The following is a 24422-nucleotide window of genomic DNA, read 5'->3' on the forward strand; positions in this document are numbered from 1 at the left end:
CACTCAGACATTATCCTTAGTGAAGAGCACTATATAAATAAATATAATTACAATTTTCTTAAAATATAAGAACTAAGGTTTCAGAACTAAAGAATTAGATCTAAAGGTTGGACAACTGCTGGTTTGATCACATGAATACTGCTTTAACTTTTGAGTTTACTGAGGCAGTTCCAGCAGACCTAATCAAACTGATTTTTTAAAGATTCTGGCCTGTATAATCAGAAGTACATAGCCAAGACTTATAAATCATCATAGTACCACAAGCTGTGATTCATACCCAAGTCTAGAGAATCCACTGCAGTAGTGATTAAGTTCCAACCAATGGGAGAAATGAGGCTCCAAAGATGGTTGTGTTTCCAGAATGCATGATATGAATCACCCCAAAATTCATATTATACAGTAAGTCAAAGAATAAACAAGTCTATATCCTAAAATAAATCAATCTTCCCCAAAACAAACGAGAAATGGGGGCAGGGGGGGAATATCCCAAAAGAGAAAATGATTTTTTTAAAAAAACTTTCAGCAGACTTAAATCCGACAAGAAAGATTTTTTTTCCCCTTCTGCTCAGCTCGTAAACGTGTTTTGACTTTTCCCTTCTATTTTAATGCAGTTACACTGGCAAGCATCACTCTTCAGCACCTTGCCTAAATGGGTATTATCCACGAGTCAGCCTCAATACCAATGACTCATTAATAATAACCATATGGGCAAGGTACTGAAGGTTATTCCACAGCAGGGATGACCCAAACCTGCCCTGACATGCACACCTCCAGCAGTGGTTGCTGGAGATGAAAATCAGGAACCTTAGCTGATTTTCCCCTTTGTGAAAAAAATGGCTTGGAGGCCTTGTTGCCTCAGGTGAGATCATGCAGCTGTTCACTGGATAAAAATAAATTGGGGCATTGTTTCCAGCGTAGGATAATTATTATTGTCCATCAATAAAATCTTGAGGGAAAATCCGCTGCAGTTTAATCTACAGTTAATCTGCCTTTGTAAAGATGAATATATTAAAGTACTAGTTTTACCCAAGTCACAGAGAAATGCAGTTTATCCAAGGCAGGAGTGGGCTACTATAATAACAAAACATTTTATATAGTACCTTCACATCAGGTGAATGTCTCCAATCACTTTACAGGATGTAATGTAAAGTGTAGTGCCAGTATTTTGCAAACAAATTATAAAACTTAAATAGCTAATGTATGCAAGCCAAAGATGGTATTCTGAATAATTAATAAAACTTATAATATAGTCTTCACTTACACTTATTTTAGTCAGTGTATATTTGTGTCTTTATTTTAGTCAGTGCATACCTATGGTTTAGCTTTTTTCACAAAAGCTTCTGGTTTAATTACCTGCCGCTCAAGGTCCAGATAAGCATCATTTCCAAGGGCTGCTGGCGTTTCTTTGCTCATGAGCTGCAAACAGGAAGTATGAATTAGTCACAGTAAAAAAAACATTGATATGCCCAACACTCTATTTGTATTAAAATTAATCAGGTTCTCAAACAAATGAATCTCCCAACCTGTTTTGAATTGAAGCTTTGTTTTTTCAAAGAATTATTTCCATTATATTCAACTTGAGTTATAAGTAACTATTCATGAAGCAAAAATCAAAGCATTTCATCTCATTTATTTACAATTTGGTTTAATTGAATAATGGAACAAACCTTAGCTTGGATGAGAAACTTAATGGCAATAGCCAATCCACCTAATAGTTTACCTGAAAGCGATTTACAAAGTACCACACACACAAAAATAATTCTGATTATTTTTCTGAACTTAAAAAAAGTAGTACATGGAAATGCAAAATAAATGGATTGAAAAATAGGAAACCTAAAGTACTTATAAGAGAAGTATAGTCAGATTTGGAGGGGGCAGGGTTTATTATCCATATAAAATGGATGCTGACACTAGAAACTGCTCAAATCCAGTAACACAAAATTAAGGGGAGTAAGAGAGAGGAAACAGCAAAACATTTCCAAAGGAATTAGAACAGTTATAAAATCAAGCAGACAAGCAGCAAATGAAATGGAACACCAATTCAAGTAAACTGCTACACATAGGTAGAAAAACGTCAGAGCAAAAATATTCATTCAGAATGGAACCGAGTGAAAATAGAATGAATACTGAAATGGAGTGACTATGTTTTTCGTGGCCAATCGCAGCAGCCAACTTGAACACAGTATTGTTCCACAAACAAACAAAAGGTGAATGACCAATTTTATTTGAGGGATTGTTGGCCAACACACTGGCCTGGAAAGAGAAATTGGTGCCATGGGACCTTTAACATCTACCTAAACTGGCAGACAGATCCTTGATTTAAAATTTAATATTATGGCAACTCCAACATTGCAGCAGCGCCAAGCACAGCATTGGAGTGTTATCTTAGACATATGAGTTCCAAGTCCCAACATGGGGCTTGAATCCACACCTTCTGACTCACTTGAACCAGGTTGAAACACAAATTCTGAGAAGAACAGAAAAACATCTTTAAAAATTACAGGTGTATTTAAGAATCTCTGAAAGAAGGTAAACCAGTCCAGGTGGAACTTATGCACATAAATGTCCAATTTCAAAATGCTAAAAGTTAACAGTATTAGAGAAACAAGCAACAAATTGAGGAACACAACATTCCCCATGGACTAGGTTCAAAGGGAAAAATTTATGATCTGAATACAGTAACTGCCTCTTTGCATAAACTGCCTTGTCCATCATGGTTAATAACATTTATTTCCGTCTCCACTTGTACAAAAAGAACTCAGATTAACTTTGATTTGGCAATAAAAAATTCCCGTTGTATATGCTGCAGAAGCATAGGATTAAATAACAGACAGATAGCAGATGCAGTAATTAGACATATGGATTACATGCAGCAGCGGGGATAATATAAAAAGGCAAAAAACACTCGTAGTGAGAGGAAAAGATTCATATACAACCTACCTCCTGAATGGCTGCCATAACAACATGCTGAACAGACTCTTCCATCATCATGATAGTTTGTATGTGCTCTGAAACACAATCAAAAGTTTGTTTGCCATAAACATAGATGACTGAAAATTATTTAACAGTGCAATCGGATTATGACATAGATCAAGCCATTTAACTGGTTGCTTTTTGACAATATAGTGGAGCTCAGCAACTGTATCAAGCTTTATGAATGCACAAGGATATGGAGCAAAAAAATACATCACTGCACAAAATTCTGGATTTTGGCTAGGCATCAATGATTGCTGAAGAAACAGGCAAAGGTTTAGAGAGAAGGAACTCTCCAAAAATCATCTCACTTCATTGAAGACTAACATTCTTGGATTAGTTTTCAATATAGTGACTAGTCAATTTGAACATCTTTGACCATAAATTGTCTAAATGACATAATTAAAATAAATGCATTTAAAAGTATTTGCCTACAGAATAGTCTCAACACTATATATTAAAAAATATACAATATATAACATGAGTTCTGGGTAATGGAAGAACCCAAACCATTGAAAAGCTTTTCTTTGATTCCATTCCAATGGGAATTTTTTTGACCTCAGAAAAACGATAGCCATGTGAGGATCATTCGGGGGATACTTCCTTAACTCAATCTGACACTATCCTAATAATCCTAAAGTTTTTTTTATATATTATATAATAAATATAATAAAAGTCTGTGACAGAAACATCAAAGATGTGTTCAGATAAAGAAAGCCCTTTGGGCCATTTGATCTCATCCTTCTAGAATATCCAGCCTACTGTCCTCCCATCAGAGCATCAATCTGTTTTTAAATAATGACCCTCAGAACTGCAATGCTGACTTTGTGATCACTCACTGGCAATCCTTAACTCTCATGGATCAAGGGTCCAGAAAGCAAGGGAGGAAAAATAAAACTGATCAATAAAAATTAAAATTGAGTGAACAACAAGGTGATAAAAAAATCTTTACTAGTTATAAATAAGGCCGTTTTTTAAATCTCGACAATGGTGGAGGAAAATGACAATTTAATTTAAGATCTTGGCTTGCTTCTAACTCCGGCATCCAAACATCTTTATCTTCTATTTTAAATCCCCAATATTACTGGTGAGTGGAAGATTTTGGGGGTAGCATTTTGATCATGTGTTCATTGTGAACCCCTCAGAGCTTCCACCAGAATGAGTACAACAACTTTGTTTTAGAAATACTTCATGAAGCACCGGATCATCTAGTAACCTGTGTGTACCCCTGAGATTTATGGAGAATGCTGCAAAGAATTTTAAAAATTCTGCTAGGCAACACTGAATGTCACTAAGAAGAACAAAGAGTTTACAATGGGTTTGACTATCCAACAAAGGTGGGTAGCTGAGTGGAGGCCAGTCACTTCACTGCAGGAAAACACAGAAACTGAAACATCTGGGCTGCTTACTCACATCTCCTAGTGGCAGTTATAAAACAACAGAAGAGGAGGTCTGATAACAGATCTCTGGACCGTCTTCTTGATGGGTTATGCACATAGCAAAGGAATACTTTGGGACGCATGGAGAAGGAGAAGCGGAGAGCACACATGCAAACAACATAGAATATATGAGCAACGCAGCATTACTCCTACAATCAGACTCTTGTTTCAAGTATAGCTTTTTATTAGATAAATAAAAACTGAATGCTGGAAGTTCATAGCAGGTTGAACAACATCTGAACGGATTAACAATTCATCAGATATTATTGCATGTCACAAACTTTATACCCACTGTCTCCATTAACCATTGTTTCCACGGAAATTACTTTCCTTGCCACTTTCCTACATTTTAACATTAAGTATTTTGTTCAAAATAGCAATCGGATAAACAAGGTGGTTGCTTCAGTGATACAAATTTTGAGGTATTTACCTTGTTTCTGCTCACAGTTGACAGCACAACCAAGAATTAGCTGCAGCATTCGCCCGAGTTCTGCGGCATCAGAATGTTCTCCTATCAAGTTAACGTCTGGCAGAGGAAAGTCAGCAATCTGCTGTCCCAAGACCTGTAATTGCAGATTATAGTATAAAGTGGTAATACCATACGACACAGATTGGAACATCAGCACATTTACTGTTGTATAATAGCTGCTAGTCATAGACACAGATGGTTATCTTTGATTAATAGTAACACAAAGCAATACTATTGAAGTGGTAAGGATCCTACAGTGATTGTATTCAAATCAATTGTTGGGTCAATTAGCATAGACGTTCGTCATCATTTTGTTACAGCATGGATTAAAATAGTATTATGAACAAAATATTAAAACCAAGAGCTAGCGTTCCACATTTCCAGTGATTATTTCACTCCCTTTTGTATTATTTCCTGTGGCTATTACAAATCTCTAGCTTTCAAAATAATAGGTTCCCATTTCTGCACTTGTACACACACAGGATTGTGTCTATCAAGTTGTCTTGCGTCCACTGGGCTTCACATACCATAAGCGAAATCCTGAGTTTGCACGAATCTTGAGTATAGGGTCTGTGGGGGTGGTGGAGGGAGAAAAATAAAGAAGCAAGATGTTTCCCTACAAATTATCGTTTTAGACAAATCTCGGATCCTACAAAACATTTTTAAGGAAAACAAAATACACTTAAACCCTGACTAGCCGTACTAATATGGAGGAGATTTGGTCTGCCGAGCTGGATTTTCCAGGTAAGTGTAATTACATTGCCGGTATCGGAATTGTAATTGTTTGAATCCTGTGAGAAGAAGAAAACGGATAAGCCATCTTTGGTGAGGCTGCTCACTGCCAACTCTCCTAGCATGCAGCATTGGCAGCATTCATGTAGGTTAACATATGAAAGCACTTCAGAGAGACAATGCCAAATAATGAGCTTGCAGGTGGGGAGAAAAAAGAAGTTTACTAAAGACAGATGACCATTTTCCCTACTTAAAGATGGCAACAGAGTGGGGGCAAGGTGTAGATTTTTGGTGGAGGAAGTTCCAGAGGGTAGGGGAATTGTGGCGGTAACCTTGCGATGCGAAGCAGAGAGAGTTTGGGATGTGCAGCAGGTCCGAGTTAGCCAAGTGGAGGGGGTGGACAGGAGAAGATCACTGAGGTAGGGAGTGACAAGATTATGTAGGGATTTGTAGACGAGAGTGAGCATCTTGACAATCAATTCAGTTGAAGACCGGGAGTTACTGCAGTCAGGAGGAGGATGGAGTGATATGCAAAGTTTAGTGCGGTAATTGAGGCTAGGACACTGGATTAATTTAAAAAGCAGTTTTATTCTATGATGGTGGTGGGTAGTATGGAAGGGTAGGGGGTAGGCTTCAGATGTAGGGAAGGTAAAATGAGGTGGAAACTTCCAGCAAGGAAAGATGAGGTGATCAGTGCCAAAGGTGAGGAGGCTGAGTCAGATGGCTTCCATTTTGCCCAGATTGAGCAGAAGCCATTTAAGGCTCATTCAGAACTTCAATATAAATTTACATTGCACATTTCAGTGGGAGCACTTCCCGAGGCACTAGATAGTTTGGTGAAGTTTGTACTCATACTGGGGAGGGGGGGGGGTAAGATGGCCAAAATACACAGTATTGTAAATAAAGAGGACTTTCAAACACATTATCTCGGATCTAGGACAGAACACTGAAGCATGCCACGGAAGTAATAGTTGGAAGAAAATCTTACCTCATGATAGTAATCCAGAATTCCTTTTAAAATTTTCTTTAAATTGCTAACCTAAACACAGAAGACAGTTTTAAAATTAACAAGTACAATGAAATAGAATAGCATTCAAACCACATACAAATCGGTCGGCAGTGGGTGGCGATCATCACTTTTGTTCAAATTAAATTTTTAAGTCCCAAGAAAACCCAGAACAGTCTCATCACATACAGGCAGCGTATAAAGAGCAGTAAGGCATACTTGGTATCCACAGGCAATTACTGTCATGTACAATGACAACATATTTGTAGGATAACACAGCTGCCAATTCGTGAACAGCAAGATCCCACAAACAACCCTGAGGTGAATGACACACTAATCTGAAAGGTTGTTGGACTGGCAGTTGCACCAAGCAGTTAAATATGCATTCATGAACCAAAAGTCAATACCCTTGTCACAAAAACATGTTGCACCTTGCTTTATAAGGTTACATTTTATCCGAAACTGAAAATGACACAAGAAATTCAAGAGAACAAATTAAGTTAGTTTGCAGCGTGTAGAACCCATTTCCTCAGTGTGTTCGATACCCACCAGCTTCCTCAGATTGTACTAGAGAAACCAAGAACAAATGCTTCCTTCTACTGGTTTATGTTCATACGGGAATTTAGAACTTAAAACAAATAAGCTCAGGTTCCAGGCTATGCATCCACCCCTCAGTGCCTTTCAAATAATAATAATAATAATCCTTGCATTTGATATAGTGTTGTTCACGTCGGGAGGACGTCCCAAAGCGCTTCACAGAACACACTGTAAAGTGAATTGACTGTATATTTGTGGGCGAACGCGGCAGCCAATTGCGCACAGCAATGTCCCACAAACAGTCGTAGATTGAAAATGACCAATTTAATTATTGTTTTTGGTTTTGGAGGGATTATGATTAGGCTCTGTGTGGAGTAAGGAAACTTGCCCAAGGTTTCGCCCTCTGCCTGGAATTGAACTCAGGTCTCTCACTTGCAAAGTGAGTGCTCTAACCACTGAGCTACAGGACTCCACAAATACAATGATGATGATGGGAGGAATATCTGTTTCTTCTATTAACTGACACAAATGCATATTGACCACAAATGAATAAATAAACCACATGCTGTGGAATATAACAATGGTTATCAAATGATAGATTGTAAAATACAGTTGATGGGTCAACTTTCTGGAATTTGCTTTCAAATCACATAAATTATGACATATTAACATAATATGGAAGTAAAGATGTCCACATACTTAGTGAATCACTCAAAAAATAATTCAGGTAGTTAGGCAATCCATTGAGGGATACTTATGGAAGGAACAGCTGCAGTAGATATCTCTGGAGGGAACTGCTACTGCTTGTGTAACTTAATCTTCTGCCTCTAATACTTTCACATTTTAACTCAGAGGATACATGGCCAGCAAAAATAGCTTTGAGAGTGTCAAAGGTTACCAAAGAGCATGGCATGGGGGAGATGATAATAATCCTTGCAATAGATATAGAGCCTTATCACATCTTCGAGACGTCTTAAAGTGCTTCACAGAATATACTGTAAAGTAAATTGACTGTATTTTGTGGGCGAAACTCGGCAGCCAATTGCACACAGAAGTGTCCCATAAACAATCGTGGATTGAGTGATCAGATTATTATTCCATGTTTATTTAATTTTTAGAAGGGATTATCACCCCCGGAAAAGTGATCCACCAATCGATTAACAACCGCGATCCTACTTATTGCTAAGTAAACAGAGGCGTGTGGAGTAAGGAAACTTGCTCAATGCTTCGCCCTGAGATAGACTGTAGTGATACAATGATCAGGATGCACATAGTTGTAAGCAACAATAAAAAAAAATTATCTTAAGAAAGTACCTTGGTAAATGAAAATGTTTTAATCTATTGCATGGGGCTTTAAATTACGTTGAGAAGAAGTCTGACTCCTTCATTGATATGGCAGATAGGATTTGGAAATTGCCGTTTGGAAATCCCTGATATTGATTGATATTTTGTTCAAAACCATAGTTGAGTTCTTTGTTTTAGCTAATCACTTAAATGGGAGTTACAAGAGATTAATTTATCAGCTATTTCATAAAAATAGTGCATTACTTTCCATTCATGAAAGTACTTGAACATGGTATGTAATGTTGGTGGTATGTACATTAAAATGCTTGATATTTCTCTGAATCTAAATCTATTCTGTTCACTAGAAATGCTCAGAAAAATAATTTTACCCACCTGATCTGAATTTTCCCAATGAGTTGCATACATGTCTAACTCACACATATGGCTTGTTGCTTTTACAGAGTCTGAAATTTGGAATGAGGAAATGTAACTGAACCTATATCGATATCCTGACACATGTACAAAGTTGGGATTTACTGAATAATTGAGAAAAATAACTTATGTAGAGGCAACCTAAAGATGCTTACCTGTATAAGGTTAAGACTGAAGTTTGGGACAACCATATGCAGTTGATGGAAAATCCCTTTGTAAGCACACCCCACAATATAGAAATTGTTCATCATATTTTCAACTAAGAACTCACAAAATACATTAAATATAAACCGAGTACCTTCAGACGCCAGTTATCCCCCACTTCAGTTTTGACACGATTTATCCAGGTGTCATCAAACCATGATTGGTCGCTGTAAAATCAAAATCAAACTCATGAGCCCAGTTCATCTATTTACATGCATCATTTAGAGCAGAAGATTTAATCATCTGAAGATTTGATTATCTGAAGATTAGTAAACCACTAGCAATTAGGCATTTCAAGAGATTGAGCATCATTATCTATTCAATTTTCCAAATTAAAACAGGATACAATTAAGATACTGTCAGAGCCCATTCAACCTCAGAGTGAGAAAACTTCTGTACATGGTTGTTGTTGTTGTATTGGTTCAGAATGTGATAATTCAAACCCCTCATGTATACAAAGTTGGAATTTATTAAATAAATGAAAAAGTAATTAACATCTAGAGGCAACTTGAAGATGCCATCTGACTAATAATATCTAAGCAATGTTTTATGACAGCTCTAAAATCCAGCTTGAGTGTAATTTTCCTCCTGCTCCCCCCCACCAAAAAAATTATTTGATTGCACTATTCTTTCAAAATGTGCTTCTGAAGCACAGTGACAATAATGCACTATTATCCATTAAAGTCATAGGATGTCAATATAGGTTGGCAGTCCTTCATATTTTTAGATTATTATTTCTCATGGTGTGGTGACTCCCATTGGAAACTTAGTTTCCCCTCTCCACCCCTCTCTCCTCGCCGGCCTTCCCGGCACCTCCCTCCACAAGCTGCAGGTCATTCAGAACTCTGCAGCTCGTGTACTGTCCCGCACCAGACTTCGGGACCACATCACACCCACCCTCGCTCGCCTCCACTGGCTCCCCATCCCCCAGAGGATTGATTTCAAGATCCTCATCCTCACCTACAAGGCCATTCACGGCCTTGCTCCCTCCTACCTCTCCGACCTACTATCCCCCTACCTACCTGCCCGTACCCTCCGTTCCTCTGGCTCCGGTCTGCTCCACGTCCCCCGCCCCAACCGCCCTACCATCGGTGGTCGGGCCTTCAGCCTCTCAGCCCCGAGGCTCTGGAACTCTATCCCCCAGTGCCTTCGCCGCCTCCTCCCTTTCCTCCTTCAAGGCTGGTCTCAAGACCTTTCTCTTTGACCGAGCCTTCAGCTCCCCTCTCGACTCTCTTCCCCCTCCTCGCTCCCTCCCTTCCCTCCCCTCACCCTGACCATTTCCCCCCTCCTTGGGTCCTGACCCAACTGTACAGCGCCTTGGGACGTCCTCCCGACGTGAAAGGCGCTCTATAAATGGAATCTTGTTGTTGTTAGTGATTTCCGAGAGAGATACTATTAACATTGTGTATCTCCCAGGAACACGTTTCAGAACAACATTTGTGAAGGTCCAGAAACTGGTTGAAAGCAGGGTGTTATAGAAGCAAACCCGCATAGGTTACTTTTCTTTAGGAACCAAATAATGCAATTCCTAGTTCGAGGAAAAAGAGAAGAGAAAAAAAGCTATGCTGTGTTTTGCTTGGATAAATTGGGATTTTTTGTGTGATTTTGGGGTAAGGAGGTTTGTGCTACTGCATCCATTGGAAGTTTGAGTTGACAAAATACAATAATGACAGCATGTCTGTCAATTAATCCAACTAACACAAAGCTGATCTATAGATGTCCAAAAGTACATCTTGAATTGAGCCTACAAAGCAGTCTCTTAGAATCATGCAGTTACCCTATGGCAGCCATAAATGAACATAGCATGCTTAGCAGTACTTATTAATGTCTAAGAGTTGTTGTGTGGAAGGTATACCAGCAAGTACCATTAAGTTTTGATTAATTATTGCATGAATTTCTCAAGTTACATAGTCAACTGATAGAATCTTGAGAATGGAAATCAACGGAACATCGTCAGCTCATGTCTCATTGAAGCAATATGATGGGATCCATACCAACACTGACTCCAGCTGAGCCAGCCTGACATCTCAGCACAGGATGCTGACTGACGAACAGGGTTGGTTGCATGGTTTAAGACTGACAACCAGGCTGGGACAATTCAAGGCCAATGAAGCACATTCTTATTAAAACAGCCCCAGAATACGCAACACCATGACTACCCAAATGTTAAAGCGACTTTAAAAAAAAGGCCAAATCTGTGAGAATTACACAGACTTGGCAACCCTGCGCGGGGATGCAATCCACAACCTTCTAATTCATACGCAAGAGTGCTACAAACTGAGTTAGGCTGTCGCCTAATAGAACAATATTTCGAAGGATAAGAAGTAAATACCTGAACTACTGGGAGATATAATAGTAACACAGGAACAAAAGTAGGCAATTTTGCCTGTTGAGCTTGTCTGTTATTATCTTAAATAATGGACAATCTGTAACTGAGTGCCATTTACCTGCCTTTTCTGCATATCCCCAAATTTCCTTTCTGATCAAGGTGTTACATCACAAATAATAATCCTTGCATTTGATATAGCGCCTTATCAGGTCTTCTAGATGTCTCAAAGCGCTTCGCAGAATATACTGTAATGTGAATTGACTATATATTTTGAGGCCGAAACACAGCAGCCAATTGCGCACAGCAATTACAGTCCAGTGAAAGTACAGTGAAAGCCTGTTAAGATGGACACATTGGGGCAGACGTTTTGCTTGCCTTAAGAAGCGCCCGAGGTCAGCCGAAGTTCTCGTACCTCTTCCAGCCCAGCAGAGCAGTGGTGCTTCCTCCTTCCGATTGCCATTCCCATCGGACGGGAAGGACACCAATGAGCGGCGGCACTGAGATGACTGACAGTCTTGGACGCCGCTTGTAAATGTTTGTGCTCCAGCCATTCACAAGCAGCTCCAGCTGTCAATCAATCACAATAATCCCTCCAAAACCAAAAACAATAATAAATTGGTCATTTTCAATCTACGACTGTTTGTGGGACATTGCTGTGCGCAATTGGCTGCCGCGTTCGCCCACAAATATACAGTCAATTCACTTTACAGTGTGTTCTGTGAAGCGCTTTGGGACGTCCTTCCGATGTGAAAAGCGCTATATCAAATGCAAGGATTATTATTATTAATTTGACTCTTCCCATTCCCATCGTTGTTCTTCCCCATTCCTCACTGATTGACAGCCCAACTCTAGCCACTTGTGAATGATTGGAGCCCGCTGTCAATCAATCTTAGATTCCTATCTCCATCCTGGAGCCGCTTGCCACACAGAAGGCCGAGTAAGTACATTCAGCATCAACCAGCACAACATTTTGCACAGATTAACAAGATTTTGTCCGAATCAACCGGCATATTTAAAATGGATAAAACAAATGAATTGGACCGGGGGTTTTGTTTGAATGATGTTGTCCGGGGTTAACTGGCATCTGCTTAAAGCGGATTTCCCTGTATTATTATATTCTACAACCATAGGAAAGAGTCTGTCTTCATCTACTTGGCCAATTCCCTTCACTTCAACACCCTGAGCAGATCTCCCCTCAACTTCCTTTGTTTAAGAGGGTACAGCTCCAGTTTTCCAATTCTGTCTTTGTAACTAAAGATTTTTCAATTCACGCTGCACAGCCTCCAACAGGTAATCCATCTTTTCAAATAATGTTTGAAGTAGTTAATTTCCATAAGCATGCTGAAAAGCCTTAGCGATGTACAAGCCATCATCCTGCATATAGTTGAATAACCTTTTTCCATTCAAATGAACAGGTTTGACTATGATCACTTAAAACAAAATCCAACAATCAGTTAGGAGCATTAGTTTTAAAAATCATTTCCAAATGATTAACATCAAGTGGTCCGAGACCTATCCAGTATGAAGGGCATCATATAAAAAATAAAATAAACAACACACTGTTGTTGCAGCACTATTAATGGACACTGGTGAAGCCTGCGCACATAGGGAGCATAGCAACAGGAAACATTTCAACTCTGTAACTGAAAAGGATAACTTCGTAGCAGTAGGAGCTGTATTAGGCACACCACTACTAACTTCAGATAAAAGAAAATACACCTGCTGTACATTCTGAAAATCTTAAAGAACATTAAATATTAGCTAAACTAGTAACCATAAAAATGACAGACGGAATGGGAGAAAATATAAGAAGAGATTTAAAGTTTTTTTTAATTACAGTACTTAGCAGTACAACAAGTAAATGAACTGATATCAGAGTGGCGTTATTTGCTGCAGAACAAGGTGAGCCCACATGCAGGCACAGTTTTGTTCTTTCCAGATAGTGAGGGGAAGGAAAACAGAACATCAGTTTTCCAGCTGCAGCTCTGCACAGCATGCAACAAAAACAACTTCCTTTAAAGGCAATAGCTCTAATGAAAAACAGCTCTCTAAATTTAAAGGAGCTACTGCCTTTCTTCAATCTGAACAATTCTGGTACAAATTGGAAATTTTTAAAAAATATTCTTTTATACTTTTTTTGCATTGCAACTGCACCTGAAGTAATCCTTGGCAAGATTGTACAGGGCATTCTTAACCAATGACTATCTCAAGACCAGAATTTTGAAAGTGACATTTCAGAACAAAAATAAATGTGTGGTAAAATGTTTTCTTTTTTTAAAATATGGTCATGACAATAGAAATGATTAGGAAAACTAACATAGCACAAATAGTTTTTAAGGTCACCAATTATTTGGGTAATTCTGAGGCAGTGTTGATGTCACCTTAGTTTCTAATTTAGTTGTGGCTCTATAATACAGTTAAATGATAAAAAGGTAACTATTCGTAAGAAGGTCAGACTGTAAACCAGTACTGCCTAACCCATCATATAATAATTATCGCAATAAGTAAGACAAATCAGTTAACAGTCATATCGTAATCAACAGGTTTTCACATCCAACATGAAATTCCATTCATCACTTAAAAGCTTTCAACTGAGCAAAAACTTAATAGGCTGAAATTTATTTTTTGATGCCATAATGTGTAAATATTACTATTCTCAACTGTATGTATAACACTCATGTGGGGAGTGAATTGCATAGTATTCTTTGTAAAAAGTAGGCCATCAATCATAACTTAAAAAATAAAAGATTTCTTCCAATGATTGAAATGAGAATAAAAACATTTTCAAACCTACATCTTCTGCAAGACCTGGGCCATCGCAACTCCACTTGTTAAATCATCTATTTTTGTGCATGGTGCCTGGATACCAAATGTTTGGACCTAAAAAGGAAAATTCAAAAAAGTATTTTAGTATAAAATATATCTACAGTTATACTATTTTGAGTCTTTTTTGAGAACAAAAATAATTGCAAAATACATTACAAGGGAACAATCAGAACTCAAAAGAAACACTGATCTGTTAAATGGGGACAGTATATTTAACATAGCATTTACCATGGGAGTATAATTGAACCTGGACACATTTCAAAGGACAATACTTACTCCCTCACAAGCAAGCACATTTTCTCTCAGAAACATTAAAACTGACCCAAATAAACATTTGAATTCATGACAACCAGCAGTTTTCATCAGCTGTTTAGTCCTGCTGTTTGCATGGTTTGCCATGTTTACATCATAGATCGATCAAAAATGGGGAAGATGGAGGAGATTCGTGAGCCATTTATAGAGGAGTGCTGTATAGTTATAACAATGGGAGATTAATTACCAGATGATGAACTTGGATAATGAAAATGTTAAGACAAAATAGGAAGGAGATATTAATAATGTATTCAGCACTGTTTTCTTATATTATTCCACCAGCGGCTAAATCAAATGTCAGTCTGGTTCAGTTGGTAGCATTCTTGCCTCTGGGTCAGAAGATTGTGGGTTTAAGCCGCATGTCAGGACTTTGAACTCATATACTCTAGGCAAACGCTCAAATGCAGTGGTGCCATCCTTCAGATGAAATATTAAATTAATTTATAGTTCTGCAGCCTGAAAACCGAGAGGTAAAACTATTCTCTGGAAGTTTGTGGGATGTTCTGCCCCCTAGGGGTTGTTCAGTGTTAAACAATGTCAGTTTTGTGTCAATAATAATGTTATTGTAATATTACAGTAGGAAGGTAAACAGTGTGTCAGCCACTGGTACCACTCTCGCCTGAGTCAGAAGGTTGTGGGTTCAAGCCCCTGAATTCTTATGTTTTTATATTGGAGTACCCAATCAGGTCTGTGCATCTCCACTAACACCATACAGACACCAAGGGAGTCTTCCTCCCCAATACCCCTTGGCTCTCTGTAAAGTGGGGTGAAATATCCTCACTGAAGCAAAGGTGCTTTGTAAATGCAGGTTGTGGTGTGGGATTACATTCCCCTACTAGGATTCTATCTTCTTCTGCCAGTCGCCACTGGGGGTAAAAATCAATATTTCCCCTGTCAATGTTTGAGCAGTTTGGAGGATGGGAAAGATGTGAAATTAATGTGCCAGCACCTTCAATGTCCTCTTGACATGAAAGGCGCTTTACTAATGTAATTTTGTTTGTTTCACTCACTGGCTGGTACCAGAGTTTAACGTGAATGAATAACTGCTGTTTGGTGACACTCCAGTTGAATGTCAACAAGACTGAGGCCCTCCTGCTTGGCTCCTGTTAGCGCCTCCATACCTCGGGCGCTGACAACATCACCCTCCATGGATGCACTCAACACCTCACGGAGCCAATCCGGAACCTGTTCGACCCTCAACTGTCCTTCACCCCCCACATCCGTGCCATGACCCACTCCACCTTTCCCTACCTCCACAATATTGCCAGGGTCCACCACGGTCTCTCACCCTAGGCTGCCAAGACCCTTATCCATGCATCCACCATATCCAGGCTCAACTACGCCAACTCCCTGCTTGTCACCCTCCGCAACTCCTCCCATCACATGCCTGCAGATCATCCAGAACGCTGCAGCCCATGTCCTCTCCTTCACCAGGCTCCGCGACCATATCACCCCCATCGTCACCCAGCTCCACTGGCTCCCCAACACAGAGGTTACAGTTCAAGATCCTGGTCCTCACCTTCCAAGACCCCACGGCCTTGCTCCTCCCCACCTCTGTGACCTTCTAACCCCTACCAACCTGTCTGTTCCCTCCACTCAGCGGCCTCCAGCCTGCTTCACATCCCCTGCCTTGCCCAATGCCCTAGTGGGGCAGGACTTCAGCCCCTCTGATCTCACCCTCTGGAACTCCATCCCACAGTCCCTACACCTCACCCCCTCCCTTGCCTCCTTCAAGACCTGTCTCAAGACCCTCCTCTTCGACTGTGCCTTCGGTCACCCTCCTAGCTCTATCCTCCCCACCATCCACCCTCCTGATCCCAACCACCAGCTCAGGTGCGGATCACTGATTGTCCAACGTCTTGGGACGTTCTCCTGACGTGAAAGGCGTTATACAAATGTAATTTGTTGTTGTTTTTGAATTCACATAGTCTAACCTGACACTCCAGGGTTGTGCGGGGGCAGGGGGAGGGGGTTATATTGTCAGAGGTGCTCTCCTGCAGAGAGATATTGAAACCAAGGCCCAATCTGCCCATTCAAGTGGACATTAAATATCCCATGGCATTATTCGAAAACAGAAGGGAGATTTTCCCAGTGTCCCAGCCAAAATCCCCCAAATGGCTCTTTGTGGGACATTGCTCTGCACAAATGGGCTGCTGTGTTCGCCTACAAATACACAGTCATGACACAGTAAATCATGTGAAGTGCTTCGAGACATTCTCCTGACATAAAAGGCACTATATCAAATGCAAGAATTCTTAGGATTATTATAAAGAGGGAGACCTGACTTCACGCCAGGTAATGCATCAGGGCAAACAGGTGATGTAAAGTTGGTAAACATTTGTGAAACAGCAGCTACAATTTAACAAAATGAGAGGTCATGGTTAACATAAATAAGAAGGTTAAGAATTTAAGTGGAAAATTACTTTGTTATAAAAGGGACTTAACCCAGATAAACAGAGCAGACAATACAGTTACCAGGGGTCACAGAAGCAAACTTGGCAATTTTTCACTTCTTCACAAAAGTGGGACGAGTCCCATAAACAACTGGAATCCTGCAAAAGACTTTAATAATGCTGAAACTGGATTGGAGAAAAAATTGGGTTTTGCTCTATTAGGCAGCATCTGTCTTCTCATCTGGAAAGTGTGGTATTTCCCATTTTCCACTGCATTTTTCACTGCATGAGTGGTTCAATGACTTCATATAATTCATACAGAGAACTTTAGAATTCCCCCTCTTTCTCCTACGCAAAGTAAACGTAGTGGCCATTGTACGCAAATGCAATAGTTTCTGATTCTTAAAGTATGTGCACTAGAACTAGCTGCCCCCAGCCAAACAGTCCCAGTACAACACGAATATCAAGCTGAAGATGTGGAAAATTGCCATATTCACAAAAAAAGTAAATGTGACCCAGCCAATTACCACTCTGTAATCCTCCACCTCCTCAACAAAGTGATGGAAGGAATCATCAATAGTGCCATCAACAAGAATAGCAGGATCATGGGAACATCACCACCTCAAAGTCATACACCATCCTGCATTGGACACCGATTGAGGGAAAAGCATCGGAGCAATGCCACCTTTCCGCAAGCAATGCCACATGCCAAAATCCCTTTTTCAATGGGTCCTCTTTAACAGCCCAAATTAGGTCTAAAATTCAGTACTGAATAAAGGTAAGATATTGGATAATTGCTGGAAAAATTATAGGTAGTTTTTGCATCTGAAATGGAATGTGGATTCTCTCCCTGGCACCCACCATACATACCTAAGTTCAAGAGCCAAGACTTGGAGACCCCAGAATATACACTGGAGTTGTGCTGGAGTTTAACCAGCTAAAAACACATAGCTTGCTATTGTCTGGCACGTTTCCCCCTGCTTGTCCAGCTTGGGCCACCCTACCTGTGAGGGTTTGTAGGGTTAGCAGGAGCTGAGTAGAAAGAATCACTGTTCCCAGTAACTTGTTCAGTCTTTCCAAGTCCTGCTGATGAGCCAGCCTGGCTGGTCTGTCATCAGCACTGCTTTGAGTACTGTGGACTCGCTTGGCTCAGGAAGTGGAAATACCAAGTCTACCACAATGTTCAGTTACTACACATATCACCTTGGTGCCAGCTCAATTCCAAGGAATCCCTATTTGCCCCCTCCCCCCAGGAGGATAGCTTCTTGTGGACACTTAACATAATTGCAGTCTGGAATACTGACAGTGTCTGTGACTCAGAGAGAACCTTATTGGCCAACCTTAGAAGGGCAGTGCCAAGGTAAGCTTACAGTTCTTGGTTTGATTTGTAAGGCCCTCGCCTTTCTCTACTCCCTCCCTCACACAGAGCCACTTTTAGGAACTGGACATTAAAATTGTTTGTATCTGCTGCTTTACCATTTGCAAAGTGATGCCGTACAGTCTACCCTACCAGGTAGAATGGATCATTTAGGCCTTCGATCTACTCCAACATTTCTGCCAGTTCTTCCACTCTCCACGCAGATGCATTTTCTCTGTGGCTCTTTAGGGCAGTTGCCAACTCCGCATAATGCTCCCTCTAGACCTCAAGGATGTCCTCATGGGTCTGCTGTAGAGGACTGGACTCGTCAAACACCAACACCAGCCCAGAGAGACAATTCCAGCTATGAGTGACAACAGACTTCAGGAGAAGATTTAGGATCTTTCTTGTGTAATTATGACCCCTTCTGGAGCAATTCAAACCACTGATCTCACTTATTTTCCCTAATAACTTTCCTAACCACACATACTGTTTGTGTAAACTACATTTGCAGCAATCCTAGCTTGCTCCAAGGAGGTTTCCAGTACCGCTTCAAAGGCCCACTTTCACCCAAATAGTTCTCCTTCCCTTTGTAGTCATAATGAGACATTAATCCAAAGTCCTGTTTGCTTGTTCAGTTGGATGTTAAATAATAATCCTTGATAATAATAATAATAATCCTTGCATTTGATATAGCGCTTTTCACGTCGGGAGGACATTCCAAAGCGCTTCACGGAAAACACTGTAAAGTGAATTGACTGTATATTTGTGGGCGAACGCGGCAGCCAATTGCGCACAGCAATGCCCCACAAACAGTCGTAGATTGAAAGTGACCAATTTATTATTGTTTTGGGTTTTGGAGGGATTATTATTAGGCTCTGTGTGGAGTAAGGAAACTTGCCCAAGGTTTCGCACTGCCTGGAATTGAACTCAGGTCTCTCGCTTGCAAAGCGAGTGCTCTAACCACTGAGCTGCAGGACTCCACTTCTCAATGATGTGATGTTGATATAACACCACATCACATTGAGAAGTCTCAAAGTGCTTCACAGAATATACTGTAAAGGGAATTGACTGTATATTTTGTGGGCAAAATGTGGCAGCCAATTACACATAGCTGTGTCCCTGAAATTGTCATGGATTGAGACTTCTTTCTAGAGGGAGGGATTTTTACTGCCAGTAAGTGATCCACAAATTAACTGAGTTCTTACTTGCTCCTAGAGTAAGGAAGCTTGCCTAAGGTTTCACCCCACCCGGAAATGGAACCCAGAGTCCTCTCGCTTGCAAGACTGGTGCTCTAACCAATGCTCCAAGCTAAGCGCTCTGGGACGCTACCCTGCCTGAGAGGCGCTATATAAATGCAAGTTGTTGTTGTTATTAGACATTGCTATGCACAAATTGGTTGCCACATTTACCTACAAATGCACACAATTACTATTTACAGTAAAATATAAGGAAACACTTCATAGAATTTTCCAATAAGGTGCTAATAAAGTCAAGAATTAGACAAGATAAGGCGAGAATTACTGTGGAATCTTTAGCATCCACTTGAGCAGGTTTGACACTCTGACAAAACAACCCTAACTGGTCCTGAACTGGAGTGTCAGTCTTGCCTGTGTGCTTTAGAGTCCCAACGTGGAGTTTCTTCAACCAAGTTAAAATGACACTTAACTTTCATACTTTCATACATCACTTTCATACTTGCTGAACAGTGAAAGAAATAAAATGCAGCGTTATTGAAAAAAAAATCAGGATCAGCAATCACGTCCATCCAAATTTTGACACTAGAATAGTTTTCTGGAGTACTTGAGAGGTCTGCTTCTCACTGTGTGATAGTTCTCGACTTTTTGCTCCTAGATTTTTAAATTATATTCTTCAGGGCTTGATCAACTGGTTGGTTGTTAAATGTTTTAACACCTCCCTATGCAATGAATATATTTTCCTGCAAAACCAGCAAAAAATTTGCATGTTCAAAGTTACAAACAGGCACACAATTCGCTCCAGTTTGCAAATATGACCAATTCAACTGTAAAGGAATTGGACTCTATGGACTTCTATAGTTCTAAAGTTCAGAACTGAATGCCACATCTTTTTACTTTGCTTTATAGCTCATCAAGAAACTCAAGACAAAGGGAAACAAATAAATCATAGAATCATAGAATTATACAGCACAGAAGGAGGCCATTCAGCCCATCGTGTGTGTGCCGGCTCCTTGAAAAGAGCTATCCAATTCAATCCCACTCCCCGTTCTCGCCCCATAACTCTGCAAACTTGTCCTCCCAAAATAATTATCCACTTCTCTCTTAAAAGTTGTTATCGAATTAGCTTCCACCACCCTTTCAGGCAATGCATTCAAGATCCGAACAACTTGCTGTGCAAAAACATTTCTCCCCACCTCCCCTCTGTTTCTTTTAACAATTATTTTTAAATCGATGCCCTCCTGTTACTGACCCACCCACCAGTGGAAATAGTTTCTCCTTGTTCACCCTATCGAATCCCCTCATCATTTTGAAAACTTCTATTAAGTCTCCTCTTAACCTTCTCTGCTCCAAGGAGAATAACCCTAGCTTCTCGAGCCTCTCCTGATAACTGAAGTCCCTCATTCCTGGTACCAATCCTGGTGAATCTTCTTTGCGCCCTCTCCAATGCCTTGACATCCTTCCTAAAATGTGGTGCCCAGAACTGAACGCAATACTCTAGCTGAGGCCTAACAGTGTTTTATAAAGGTTCATCATAACTTCCTGACTTGTTCATCCTATTTATAAAGCCTAGTATCCCGTATGCTTTTTAACAGCTTTATCTACCTGTCCTGCCACCTTCAAAGATTTACTTATATGAAACCCCAGTTCTCCCTGTTCCTTCACCCTCTTTAAGATTGTACCATCAGCTTATATTGACTCCTCTCATTCTTCCTCCCAAAAATGCATCACTTCACATTTCACCACATTAGACTTCATCTGCCACATGTCTGCCCATTTTACCAGTCTGCTACTATCCTCCTCGTTGTTTACCAGTTTTCCTAGCTTAGTATCATCCTCAAACATGGAAGTTATACTCCCTATACCCAAGTCAAGCTCATTTATATAGATCAAAAACAGCAGTGGTCCCAATACTGACCCCTGAGAGACACCACTGCACACTTCCCTCCAGTCAGAAAAACTACCGTTCACCGCTATTCTCTGCTTTCTGTCTCCCAGCCAGTTCTGTATCCATGCTGCCACTGTCCCTTTAATACCGTGGGCTTCTATTTTGCTTATACGTTTCTTATGTGGCACTTTATCAAACGCCTTTTGAAAATCCACATAAACTACATCAACTGCACTACCTTCATCCACCCTCTCCGTTACTTCATCAAAAAACTATCAGGTTTGTTAGACATGATTTGCCTTTAACAAATCCATGTTGGCTGTCCTTTATTACCCCACATTTTTCTAAGTGAAAAATTATTTTGTCCTGGATTATAGTCTCTAGAAGTTTCCCCACTACTGATGTTAGGCTGACTGGCCTGTAGATCCCAGGTTTATCCTTCTGCCCCTTTTTGTACAAGGAGTAACATTTGCAACCCTCTAGTGCTCTGGCATCACCCCCGGTGTCCAAGTAGGATTGAAAGATTGTGGCCAGAGCCTCCGTTATTTCCACCCTTTCTTCCTTCAATAACCTAGGATGCATCCCATCTGGACGGGTGACTTATCTACCTTGAGCACCGACAACCTTTTTAGTACCTCATCTCGGTTTATTCTTATCCAATTTCTCTATCTTCTCCTCCGATATTGATACTTGGCTGCATCCTCTTCTTTTGTGAAGACAGATGCAAAGTACTCATTCAGTACTTCAGCCATGCCCTCTGCCTCCACAAGATTTCCTCTTTGGCCCCTAAATGGCCCCACCCTACCTTTGACTAACCTTTTATTCTTTATATGTGTATACAATATCTTAGGGTTCCCTTTTATGTTACCCACTAATCTTTTCTCAATACAATCCCTTTGCCCCGTTTATTTCCTTCTTGAGTTCTCCTCTGTAGTTTCTATATTCTATTTGATTATCTTCTGTATTTTGGACCTGACATTTATCATAAGCGTCCTTTTTCTGTTTTATTTTAATCCCAATTTCCTTACTCATCCAGGGAGGTTTGGATGTCTTACCTTTCCCTTTTGTGGGAATGTGTTTGTTCTGTTCCTGAACTATCTCCTCCTTGAAGGCTTCCCATTGCTCGTTAGCGGTTTTACCCACCAATCTTTCTTTCCAGTCCACCTTGGCTACGTCCCTTTGTAACTCACTGAAATTAGCCCTCTTCCAGCTGAGTATCTTCATCTTTGATTACTCATTGTCCCTTTCCATAAGTACTCTAAACCTAATGATATTGTGATCACTGTTGTCCAGATGCTCTCCTACTGAAACCTCCTCAACTTGCCCCACTTCATTCCCTAGAACTAGATTCATCAGTGCTTCCTTCCTCATTGGGCTGGAAACATACGGATCCAGAAAGTCCAAGACCGACTTAGTCTGTTCTGCATTTCTCCCCCATCTAATCCCTCCTTTTTCTGGGTGACTCCTGATTACATTGCTATTCGTCTCTCCCAGTCCTCTATGTAACTTGTTTGTCCTCTCTAATGCTACATCCCAATTCCCTTCCCCCCTCAAAATTAGTTTAAACCCTTCCCCACAGTACTAGTAAACCTTTCTGCGAGGACATTGGTCCCAGGTCTGTTCAGGTGTAACCCATCCACCTTGTACAGATCCCAGATGCCCAGAACTGATCCCAATGATCCAAGAACCTGAAGCCCTCCTTTCTGCACTATCTCTCCAGCCATGCATTCATGTGTTTGATCCTGCTGTTTTGATACTCACTTGCCCGAGGCACTGGGAGTAATCCAGAGATCACCACCTTTGAGGTTCTACTCTCCTTCTGAACCTTCTGTGACTATGGGGTGTCCACTTCCTGAAACGTTTGATACATGAACTCTTCAGCCTCCCGTATGCTATGTGGTGACACCAGCCTCTCCTCGAGCTCAGAAACTCTGAGCTCAAGTTCGAGCAGCCGGAGGCACTTCCTATACATGTCTGTCTAAAGCACACAAAGCATCCTGGAGTTCCCACATGGCACACATTGTGCATGCAACCGGTCTCAGCTGCCCTGCCATATTCCCAGACATGTTTTATATTATTTTAATATAAATAATATATATTTTATAATTCTGCACCTCTTTCCCCCTCTGCACCGAATTCCCACTCTCACCAAGTTCCTTAACAGAATTTTCACTCTGTTCCACCTCACTCAGTTCCCTCCTCACATTGCTGGGTTCTCTGCTGAGCCCTGAGAAGCCAAAATGATGGATTTGTCAGGGGGATATTGCTCAAATTCTTTCATAGGATAATGGCATACAAGCATCCTCTTGAAATTATGAATGCTGGGTAAAAGGAAAGGATTATAAATTAAGTGTAAATGTGATACCACCTTTGGCAGGAAACCAGGATGTTTATAAGGAATATTCAATCAGAATGCCAAATCTGGCATGGCTAATACCTGGACCTTACAAGTGGGATAAAGCCGTATGTGCTGCCTTCCAGGATGAAAACTTTACATGACAAACACTAAAAGGATGATGCACCCCATTATGGAGGGTCATATTAAGATAAATAATAAACCTTGCATTTCAAATAGGTGTCCTATTTGGTGTCCCAGTAAAGCTCAATCAAAAGGATCATGTGGAATACTGCTATTTCGGCATGGTGAAGATTAATGAAGCTGGGTATTACCTACCACTTAAGCAGGTTTCAAGGACAGTTATCACGGCACAGAATATAGGTCAGTTATTCTGGATAAACACTCCTGTTTATATCTTCCATTTGATTTTGTAGATTTTTACATGTATTGCTATCTGTGAGGGAATGAGAAAGTTCACAACATGTGATAGGAGTTTTAATTTTAAGTGTGCCCTCGGAAGCAGGAGCTGGACAATGACATGAAGAAGCTGCCTACTGGCAGCCAAGATGTCTTGAGCACCATTGTTTGAGAGATCAATATAGATTATCAGAATTAGCTTTGTCCCTTATTTTCTGAAGTACCCTTGGGATCAGAAGAAGCACATATCTCCAAATACGGAGTTATGAAGGACTCAGAATGAATTCCAC

At 40.4% G+C, this 24422-nt stretch overlaps 1 protein-coding gene across 2 annotated transcripts in view; it reads right to left on the reverse strand.

Moving 5' to 3' along the window:
- hook3 (hook microtubule-tethering protein 3) overlaps positions 1 to 24422 on the reverse strand; it is a 73412-nt gene that overhangs the window by 45890 nt on the left and 3100 nt on the right. For both annotated transcript variants that reach the window (XM_007891939.2, XM_007891938.2), the window contains exons 2-7: positions 14200 to 14285; positions 9171 to 9243; positions 6602 to 6652; positions 4843 to 4975; positions 2941 to 3008; positions 1354 to 1416 (exon numbers count right to left, since the gene is read on the reverse strand). In XM_007891939.2, the coding sequence (XP_007890130.1) occupies positions 1354 to 1416; positions 2941 to 3008; positions 4843 to 4975; positions 6602 to 6652; positions 9171 to 9243; positions 14200 to 14285 (474 nt within the window). The remainder of the gene's footprint in view (positions 1 to 1353; positions 1417 to 2940; positions 3009 to 4842; positions 4976 to 6601; positions 6653 to 9170; positions 9244 to 14199; positions 14286 to 24422) is intronic.

Source organism: Callorhinchus milii, unplaced genomic scaffold, assembly GCF_018977255.1.
Source record: "Callorhinchus milii isolate IMCB2004 unplaced genomic scaffold, IMCB_Cmil_1.0 Scaffold1, whole genome shotgun sequence".
Classification (NCBI taxonomy): Eukaryota; Metazoa; Chordata; class Chondrichthyes; order Chimaeriformes; family Callorhinchidae; genus Callorhinchus; species Callorhinchus milii.